General features: G+C 41.0%; 1 protein-coding gene across 1 annotated transcript in view; it reads left to right on the top strand.

Moving 5' to 3' along the window:
* Positions 1 to 10,564, top strand: part of PATJ (PATJ crumbs cell polarity complex component) — a 413,527-nt gene that overhangs the window by 33,174 nt on the left and 369,789 nt on the right. The window contains exon 7 of the mRNA XM_037743097.1: positions 8,170 to 8,388. Within this exon, the coding sequence (XP_037599025.1) occupies positions 8,170 to 8,388 (219 nt within the window). The remainder of the gene's footprint in view (positions 1 to 8,169; positions 8,389 to 10,564) is intronic.

Here is a 10,564-nt window from a genome sequence, read left to right as displayed (position 1 = left end):
GAGACAGTCTTGCTCTGTCACCCAGGCTGGAGTGCAGTGGTGTGATCTCGATTCACTGTAACCTCTGCCTCCCGGGTTCAAGCAATTCTCCTGCCTTAGCCTCCCAAGTAGCTTGGACTACAGGCGCCCGCTACCATGCCTGGCTAATTTTTTGTATTTTAGTAGAGACGGAGTTTCACTGTGTTGCCCAGCTTGGTCCCAGACTCCTGAGCTCAGGCAATCCGCCCACCTGGGCCTCCCAAAGTGCTAGGATTACAGGTGTGAGCCACTGCGCCTGGTTCAGTATGATTGCTTTGATATTATATGATGAAATATGTCAGTATTTGGAAGGTCTGCATAACTGTGGATCAATATTTTCGTTTCCTTCTCCTTTTTTTTTTTTTCTTTTAGCAGAGTCTTGCTCTATCACCCAGGCCGGAGTGCAGTGGCATGATCCTAGCTCACTGCAGCCTTGATTTCCCAGGCTCAAGCAGTCCTCCTACCTCACTCTATCAAGTAGCTGATACTATAGGCATGTACCACCATGCTAGGCTAATCTATTTTTATTTTTAATTTTTTGAGACAGGGCCTCACTCTGTCACCCAGGCTGGAGTGCAGTTGTGTGATTTTGGCTCACTGCAGCCTCTGCCTCTGGGGTTCAAGTGATTCTTCCACCTCAGCTTCCAGAGTAGCTGGGTCTTCAGGCACAGGTCACCATGCCTGGCTAGGTTTTGTATTTTTTGTAGATATGGGGTTTCACCATGTTGCCCAGGCTGATTTCAAATTCCTGAGCTCAAGCCATCCTCCTGCCTTGGCCTTCCAAAGTGCTGGAATTACAGGTGTGAGACATTGCACCCCCCCAGCCTCATTTTTATTTTTTGTAGAGACAGCTCTCGATCTGTTTCCCAGGGTGGTCTCGAACTGCTGGCTTCAAGCTGTCCTCTTGCTCAGGTGTCCCAAAATGCTGGGATTATAGGCATGAGCCACCATACCCAGCCTGAATATTTTCTGAAGACCAGTATGTGATATGACAAAATAACACATAGCTAAAAGATCCTTTTGAAAATCAAGATGTATCAGTGTATTTTAATAAAATAGTATCTGACAGTTTGTTGATATGTTTCCAGATTCTACATTATAACTGTATAAGAAACCACCACTTGTCAAGTTTTGGTGTGTTATCAAAAAATCAGATTGAGGTCAGATATTCTTCATATACTTCTGAAACAGTATATCATAACATATTGAATGTAGAAGCAGATGAGTTCGGCTGTTTTCCTTTAAGCCAGATATTAAAGAGATTTGTAAAAATATTAGACACTTTTACTCTTACTAATATTTCTTATTTTGGAAAATATAGCTCTTAAAAATATAGACATTAATATATATTGATAAAAATTAACATTAAATATTAAATATTTTTAAAATTCCTCAGTACTAATTTTTGCATATGAATACATTTGTGAATTCATCTTTACCAGCAGTCAGGGTTCTCCGGAGAAACAGAATCAATAGGGGGTGTGTGTCTGTGTGTATGCATACATAAAGAGGTTATTTTTAAAAATTGGCTCATGCCATGGTGGGGGCTGGCAAAACTCAGACAAGAGTTGATGTTGTAGTCTTGAGTTTGAGATCCATAGGTCAGGCTGGCAGAATTTCTCAGGAAGCTGTGTTACATTCTTGAAGCAGAATTCCTTCTCTAGGAAATCTAGTTTTTACTTGTGAATTCTTCAGCTGATTGGATGAGGCTCACCTATGTCATTGAGGGCAATCTTCCTTTACTTATAAAGTCAACTGTTCATATATGCTAATCACATTTACAAAATACCTTTGCAGCAACATCTAGACTAGCGTTTGACCAAAACAGTCAGCACAACGTTCTAGCCAAGTTGACACATATAATTTAACTATTATACCATCCATTACCACAATCAAGATAATGAGCCTATTCATTACCCCTGGCAGATTCTTACGCTACTTCGTGATTCCTATCCCTCCATCCTTAATGATTTTTAAGAATGTGAAGGAGTTCTGTCTTCATCCATTTAGAGTTGCTATAAGGAAATACCTGAGGCTGGGTAATTTAAAAGAGGTTTATTTAGCTTATAGTTCTGTTGGCTGGAAAATGTGGTATTTGGAGATAGCCTCAGGCTGCTTCCATGGTGGAAGGTGAAGGAGAGCCAGTGTGTGCAAAGATCATGTGGACAGTGAGGAAGCACGGGGCAGGTTGTGGGGGTGAAGATGGTGGTGGGGAGGCGCTCTTTTTTACAATCAGAGTGAGAACTCACTGCACCAAGTAAACTCACTGCAGAGAACTCAGAGCAAGAACTCACTGCACGAAGCCATTCATGAGGGATTCACCCCTATGACCCAAACACCTTCCATTGGGCCCCACCTCCCAGGTTCAAGCGATTCTCATGCCTCAGCCTCCTGAGTAGCTGGGATTATAGGTATGTGTCACCACACCTGGCTAATTTTTTGTATTTTTAGTAGAGACGGGGTTTCACCATGTTGGCCAGGCTGATCTCGAACTCTCTGGGGACAAATGTCCAAATTGTAGCAAGTTCTAAGACCAGAATGTTTGAGAATGTTCATTTCATAGACCTTTAAAACACATCTGTGGCTGGGTGTGGTGGCTCACATCTGAAATCCCAGCATTTTGGAAACCTGAGACGGGCAGACCACTTGAGGTCAGGAGTTTGAGACCAGCCTGGCTGACAGGTGGAACCCCATCTCTACTAAAAATACAAAAAAATTAATCAGGTGTGGTGATACAAGCCTGCAATCCCAACTACTCAGGAGGCTGAGGCTGGAGAACCACTTGAACCTAGGAGGCAGAGGTTGTAGTGAGCCGAGATCATGCCACTGCACTCCAGCTTGGGTGACAGAGCAAGACTCTGTCTCAAGAAAACAAACAAACAAACAAAAACCACACACATCTGTGGCACAAAACAAATAATATTCTTTAAGGATTCTCGAAATTTTTTTTTATGGAAAGAATGAAATATTGCAGCCAATTTTGAAACGCCTTTCTTTGTATTCCCTCCCTTCTTCTGCCTCTGCCTTAGCAATTTTAATAGGTTTGTTAGTTGGAGTGGCATTTTTTTTCCTAAAATGCAAAGTGGAGTGGTTATTGGGCAAAGCAAAGGGTCAAGTAAATTTAAACAAAATCAAATAAGTTTCTTTCCTGTAAGAATTTTCTGAGCTTTTAAAATACTGACGTGCTTTATGAATTTTCACAAGAATAAGATGTGCAGAGTTTCCCAGATTAATCCCATTGAGGCATTGTTGGAAAAAGCCCAAGTCTGATTTTCGCCCTTTACTGGAAGGGATCGTCACTATTTCAGGTCATCAAAGAGGAGGTAGAGGGTATGCTTGTCGCAGGGTCATAAGTGCTCAAATAGAAGCAAGTACTTATGCCAGACATTGTTATCTGCTTAATGTACATTATTCCCATGTAACCTTCAAAACAGTCTTATAAGTTTTACTCCCAAATTATAGATATGGAAACCATTAAGAAATTGCCCAAGCCTACAGCAGCTAGGTGAGTGACAAAGTCGGGATTGAGCTCATATTTGTTTGATTCTGAAGTCTGAGCTTTGTTGTTTGAATTTACCCAAAGTCAAATCTGATGTTTTCTTTTTCCTGATATATACCTCTGCACAGTTGTTTACATCCACCAACGGGGCAGTCAGTTCTAGGAACAACAGAGGGCATATGGTAAGGCCAGACACAGGGGACAGAGCGGTATTTACTTCTCCTTTCCTCTCATATCAGCTGACGGCAAATAAAACCTCTTCAGCCTTCTTGCTGTGATCCGTGTGTCTCCTTCCTTGGCCTGCCTCATTTGTCGCCTGTCACCAGTAGATGTTATGCTTGCTGTAACTCATGAAATGACTTAAGCTGCAGCACCCTCAGGACCTAGGCTATGGCACAAGACGTGGTGTACACCCTCTCTAGATCTACCTTTGGAGAAATTCTTCTCAACACACCTACATCCAAATAAGCTTCTGAAAGGAGAGCATAGGATTATAGTGTGTGAGCTTCTGAATCAGACAGATGAAGGCTTGAATTCTGGATCCACCTCTCTCTGGGAAAATGACATCTTGGCTTAATTCCCTACTTCTAAAATGGTCCCCAAGACCACCAGGTTTGATGACTTGCTAGGTGGACTCATAGGACTAAGCAGACAGTGTGCGCACAGCTCACAGTGAAAGAATACAAAGCAAAATCCACATGGAAAAGGTGCATGAGGTGAAGTCTGGAGGAAACCAGGCACCAGCTTCCACGAGTCCTCTCCTCGTGGAGCCATAGAGGACACGCTTAAATCTTCCAGTGGTGAATTATGACCACACATCTGAAATGTCTGCCATGGAAACCCATCAGAGACTCAGTGCACAGTGTTGTTACTGGATGCTGGTCATGTAGGCACACACTGTGTGGCATATACTGACGTCCTTGACTTCCAGGAGAATGCAGGTGTTCAGGAGAAACCACACTTTAGGTGCCTGGAGCCATGTTTACCAGGGAATGGTGAGAACCCTCACAGAATCTAAGCTCCCAGGTGTTAGCCAAGGGCTAACCTTGTGGGAAGGCCTTTCAAAGGAAAACAGTCTTAGGCTTGCTCTTTTTTTTTTGTTTTTTTTTTTTTTTTTTTTTTTTTTTTTTTTTTTTTTTTTTTTTTTTTTTTTTTTTTTTTTGAGATGAAGTTTTGCTCTGTTGCCAGGCTGGAGTCCAGTGGCACAACTTCCGCTCACTGCAACTTCTGCCTCCTGGGTTCAAATGATTCTTCTGCCTCAGCCTCCCAAGTAGCTGGGACTACAGGTGCCCACTGCTTGCCTGGCTAATTTTTATATTTTAGTAGAGGCGGGGTTTCACCATACTCGTGATATGGTTCCAGGTTCTACATTGTAACTGTATAAGAAACCACCACTTGTCAAGTTTTGGTGTGTTATCAAAGAATCAGATTGAGGCCAGATATGCGTAGTTTTTTTCTCTTTTGAAAGAAGCGATAGATTAATAAACTTTTATATGTGAATGTTTTATTAGCATGCTATGTACTTGAATCTTGGCATAGCTATTTATTGGTTTTCATTGATTGATGATTTCTGTTAAAGAACAAAAGGGACTTTATGCCTTTCACTTTCCTCACACAGAAGACAGGTTGTGGAAGGAGAATGTTGATCAGAAAATATCAATAAAATGCAGTCTGGGGCTGCTGGACTTAGACAAGGTAGCTGTCATTTTGGTGTTTCTCTATCAATCTGACTAATGACTATTTTTGTACTTATGAATTCTTTAGAACACCTGCTTTTCTGTAGGAAGAAAATGTTTGACTTTCAGTGACAGATGCAAATTATCTACATCATTTTAAATTAAGAGTTGAGGGAAAATAGAAGAAAATAATGCCTAGGAAGTGACTAAAAATATACCTTATGATAAAATGTCCTTCTTTAGCCAAGCCAAGTATGAAAACACTTATTAGACATATTTTTTTATTTTTCGATCATGGCATAATTCTGTTGAAGAATAGTTTGATTTACAGAGGCAACTTTATACTTATTTTTCATCGGGACCACTGACTTTCTCTTAAGTAGTTGCTTATTTTGTTTCAAGTTTGTTGCGTGGATGAAAACAGAATATCAAATTATCATTATTCAAGTGGAAATCCAGCCATTCTTTATTCCTTTTTTCATAACAATGTCCTCCTTGGATCTGTTTCTGTTCTCTAAGTCTTTGCAGATGTTTCTGAATTAAATTGCATTTCTGCTGCAGTGCTTCTCTCCACGTCTAGTCCCTTCCAGTGCCTTCTGCAGCATTTACAACAAAACACAGAGCTTTGTACTCATTGTTTCAGTCTAAAGCATTCCTTCACGTAGGTTCCTGTAAAATTGGAGAAAAGGAAGGATGGAGAATAGATTTTTCAGTCTAAGAGTTTTTAAAAAGACTTCTTCCTTCAGAATCTCATCTTTAGCTTGCAGCTGGTGCCACCTGGAACTAGAAATTTGAAGCTTAGGACTGGATTAACCCAGTAGTCATTGCTCTGTTCTCAAGTTTTCTCTCTATGTTGCAGAATATCTGTTTTTCATCTTCATTTCATTCAAACTTTTTGAGAGTTATAGGCAGTTTCTTGGGGAACAGGAAAACAGTAAATTTACTATCTACTAGCAGCCTTTGCATGTAGGAGATTGACTTGCTACAGTAATATTACTCTGGAGATATTGAAGTATAAGGCAAATAACTAAATGAGAATAGTCTTCAGTGAACAACTTGGATTCAACTTTGGTTCAACCCTATTCAGCTTTGTGACCTTGGCCAAGACAGTCAAACTTTTTATATCTCAATTTTCTCATTTGAAAGTTGTCCTTCTCTAAGTGAGATGGTACATGAAAGTCATTTTGAACCTGCAAGGTGCTCTGCATGTATAAGTGTAAATAAAGCCAGCTATGTTAACATGGTGGTATCTTTAATACACTATAATAAAGATAAGTAAAGTGAATTCAAAATTTCTTACTAAACAAATTTAGGAAAAATTTTGTAAAAATTAGCTGTTTCAAAAATTTCACAAAGAAGGGAAGTGAACATTTTGAGCAGATACTCATTTTGATAAATTATTATTAACCCTCTGTGTATGAAGTATACATACATATAAAAGAATGTATATAATATCTGTGCACATTTTAAATAATAATTACAACAATAATTGTTTTCAAGACCAACTTGGGCAACAGAGTGGGACTCTATCTCAACAACAAAAAGAAACCAAAACAATAATTACCAGTGTGTAATACATACCACCTAGCTTAAAAGACATAACATTATGTATCTTTCTTTCAACTCATTCGGAATCATGACTTTATTTTTATTTTTTATGAGACAGAGTCTTGCTCTGTCACCCAAGCTGGAGTGCAGTAGCGTGATCTTGGTTCACTGCAGCCTCTGCCTCCCAGGTTCAAGCGATTCTCATGCCTCAGCCTCCCGAGTAGTTGAGATTACAGGTGTGTGCCACCACACCTGGCTAATTTTTGTATTTTTAGTAGAGACAGAGTTTCTCCATGTTGGCCAGGCTGGTCTTGAACTCCTGGCCTCAAGAGATTCACCCACTTTGACCTCCCAAAGTGCTGGGATTACAGGTGTGAGCCACCCTGCCAGCAGAATCATGACTTTAAATACCTCATATGTGCTAATGACTTGCAAAGCTTTTTTTTTTTTTTTTTTTGACCTCTCCCCAACTCCTCAATTTAAATGCGTAGTCTGGGTTTCTCCCCTGAACTCCAGATGTGTATCTGGCTGTCTACCTGTTACCTCCACTTTACTGTCTAATAAGTATCTAAGACAACAGCTCTGTATCTTTATCTCAATTCATGGCTACTCTATGTTTCCAGTTGCTCAGGCTAAAAACTTGGAGTTTTGAGTCCTTTCCCCCCTCACAGCCTATATAGAAGCTATCTGCAGTTCCTATTGACAGTTGACTAAAAATATATCTTGGGTCTCACTTCTGAACACCTCAACTGTGAACCACACCCAAGCTATTGTGGATTATTGCTGAGACCTCCCAACTCGTATCTTTGCTTCTATCGTTGCCTCTTGTGTAGTTTATTTTAAGCATAGAAGCTAGAATTATGGTTTTAAAGTCAGTCAGGTAATGTCATTCCTCTGTGCCTTCCCTCCCCAATCATGCAAAGAAGATGCCCTATACTGTCTGACTCCATTAACTCCCCCATCTCACGGACTATTCTTTTTCCTCATTTTCTTGTAGCCACACTGGCATCTTTCTATTCCTCAAATGTGTCACTGAGCATGTTAAATTTTGAAGTTCCCAGATTTATGCTGGAGAATTCTGTGCTGACCTTTCCTTCTTGAGGCCCTGAGCTTTCTGACCTCTTCCGTGCACACAGGGCCATTAACACCCTAGCTCTAGGCCATTAGGCATGAGCTTATACCCTCAAGCAGAAGCCTTTTTTAGAATACTGATTACTTTTCTCATTCTGAGCCATTCCTTTGTGTTTTACATGGAATTTCTTTATTCTCACCAATTCAGCCAGTTATTAACAATGTTCCATTTTATTCAGCATTTTAGGTGGCTTCTTTGTCAGCCATTTTGCGAGAGCTGAAAGTCTGAATTGTTATTAACTGGTGAAGTTAGAGCATTGATTTCTCAAAATAATTTTGTCTTTTCTTGGGTTGAAGGATGGAAGACTGCAGACAGGGGACCACATCTTGAAGATTGGTGGCACAAATGTGCAGGGAATGACCAGTGAGCAAGTTGCACAGGTTCTAAGGAACTGTGGGAATTCAGTCAGGATGCTCGTTGCTAGAGACCCAACTGGTGAAGTTTCGGTAACCCCTCCTGCCCCGGCAGCCTTGCCTGTCGCCCTGCCCACTGTTGACAGCAAGGGCCATGGTTCTGTGAGTATACATATCATTCTTTCGTCTTAAACCAAAGCCTGGGTGTGACACACTGTAAGATAAGAAATTCACCTTGAGGCACCACGTTGGTGTGAGTTGAGCGCTCGCCAGTGAAATAGGAAAAAAAAACAACAACCTCACTTGGAGACATCAGACATGTTTGTTTTCTGTTTCGCTGTTTCTCAGGGTTAAGTCATTCAACCTCTCTGATCCTGGTTAAGTCATTCAACCTCTCTGAGCCTTAGTGACTTATTTATAAGCCGAAGAATAATAATACTTGCCTTGTCATTGGGCTGGTGAGGGGAGAACTGTAAAAAAAAACTTCCAGGTGGTGAAGGGAAACCTATAAACACTGGCTGATATATGAGAATTACCACTGGTAGCCACAGGCTGGCTAAAGGGAGTGAATATCAATGGTTATATTTATTATAATAATTATTTTGGTTATATAATAATAGTTATTATTAATTATCAAGCACCTGGAATTGTTCAGGTCATCTGAAATCTTCACAGTAATTCTGCCAGTTAGGCCTTATTATACATTTAATAGATGAGAAAGATAAAGTCAAAACATCACGTTAAAGGCCTTACAGGGAGTAAGTTGTAAAATTGGAATTTGAATTCACATCTTTCTGGTCCATTTCAAGCTCCTTCCCACTATCTCAACATGGGCTTTTAATGAAGACATAAAAAAGTAAAAGCAAAGAAATAGGAGGGGTTGTTTTTTTTACTCTTGTTGCCCAGGCTGGAGTTTAATGGCATGCTCTTGGCTCACCGCAACTTCCGCCTTCCAGGTTCAAGTGATTTTCCTGCCTCAGCCTCCTGAGTAGCTAGGTTTATAGGCATGTGCCACCATGCTGGGCTAATTTTGTATTTTTAGTAGAGATGGGGTTTCTTCATGTTGGTCAGGTTGGTCTCAAACTCCCGACCTCAGGAGATCCGCCCGCTTTGGCCTCCCAAAGTGCTGGGATTACAGGCATTTACAGAAATGTTTAAAAGACAAGCATTGAAAATAAGTTTTAGGACCAGATGCAGTAGCACACCTGTAGTCCCAGCTACTTGGGAGGCTGAGTGGGGAGGATTGCTTGAGGCCAGGAGTTTGAGGTTGCAGTAAGCTATAATTGCTCCACTACACTCCAGTCTGGGCGACAGAGCAAGATCCTGTCTCTTAAAAAAAAGAAGAAAAAAGGAAAAGAAGTTTTATGTCAGTATTTTTATATTAGTTAACAATAGTTAGTCTTACCTTTTGTTTCCAAATTTTTCTTTATGTTCATGGTTCTTTCAGATACAAATATAGCCTTTTTTCTAAGTGGTTTTATTAGTTTTCTATTGTTGTATAACAAATTCTAACAAATTTACTGGTTTAAAACAATATCCTTTGTTAGTTCACAGTTCTATAGGTCAGAATTTAGGGTGGGTTTGGCTGGTCTCTCCACTTAGCCTTTTTTTTTTTGAGACAGCCTCGCTCTGTTGCCCAGGCTGGAATGCAGTGGCACAATCTCAGCTCACTGCAACCTCCACCTCCCGGGTTCAAGCGATTGTTCTGTATCAGCCTCTGGAGTAGCTGGGGTTACTGGCATGTGCCACCACGCCTGGCTAGATTTTGTATTTTTAGTAGAGATGGAGTTTCGTCATGTTGGCCAGGCTGGTCTCAAACTCCTGACCTCAGGTGATCTGCCCACCTTGGCCTCCCAAAGTGTTGGGATTACAGGTGTGAAGCCACTGCGCCCAGCCTCTGCTTAGCTTCTCACAAGGCCAAAATCAAGGTGTGGGCCTGACTGGGCTCTTTTCTGGATGCCCTGGGGACAGTCCATATCCAATCTCATTCAGATTGTTGGCAGAATCTTGTTCCTTGCAACTGTAGGACTGAGATCCCTTTTTATTTGTCCGCTGCCAGCCAGAGACCTCTTTCGGCTCCTTACGATCCCCCACATTCCTTGTCACATGACTCCTTCCATCTTCAAACCACAAGTTGAAGATCATCTTCTTTTTTTCTGATTCAGATCATCTTCTTTTTTTTTTTGAGATGAAGTCTTGCTCTGTCACCCAGGCTGGGGTACAGTGGCACGACCTTGGCTCGCTGCAACCTCTGCCTTCTCCTGTCTCAGTCTCCCGAGTAGCTGGGACCACAGGCGCGTGCCACCATACCTGGCTAATTTTTTTTTTTTTTTTTTTT

This window comes from Cebus imitator, unplaced genomic scaffold (genome assembly GCF_001604975.1).
Source record: "Cebus imitator isolate Cc_AM_T3 unplaced genomic scaffold, Cebus_imitator-1.0 Scaffold135, whole genome shotgun sequence".
NCBI classification, from domain to species: Eukaryota; Metazoa; Chordata; class Mammalia; order Primates; family Cebidae; genus Cebus; species Cebus imitator.
This window is presented reverse-complemented; position numbering and strand designations above follow the sequence as displayed.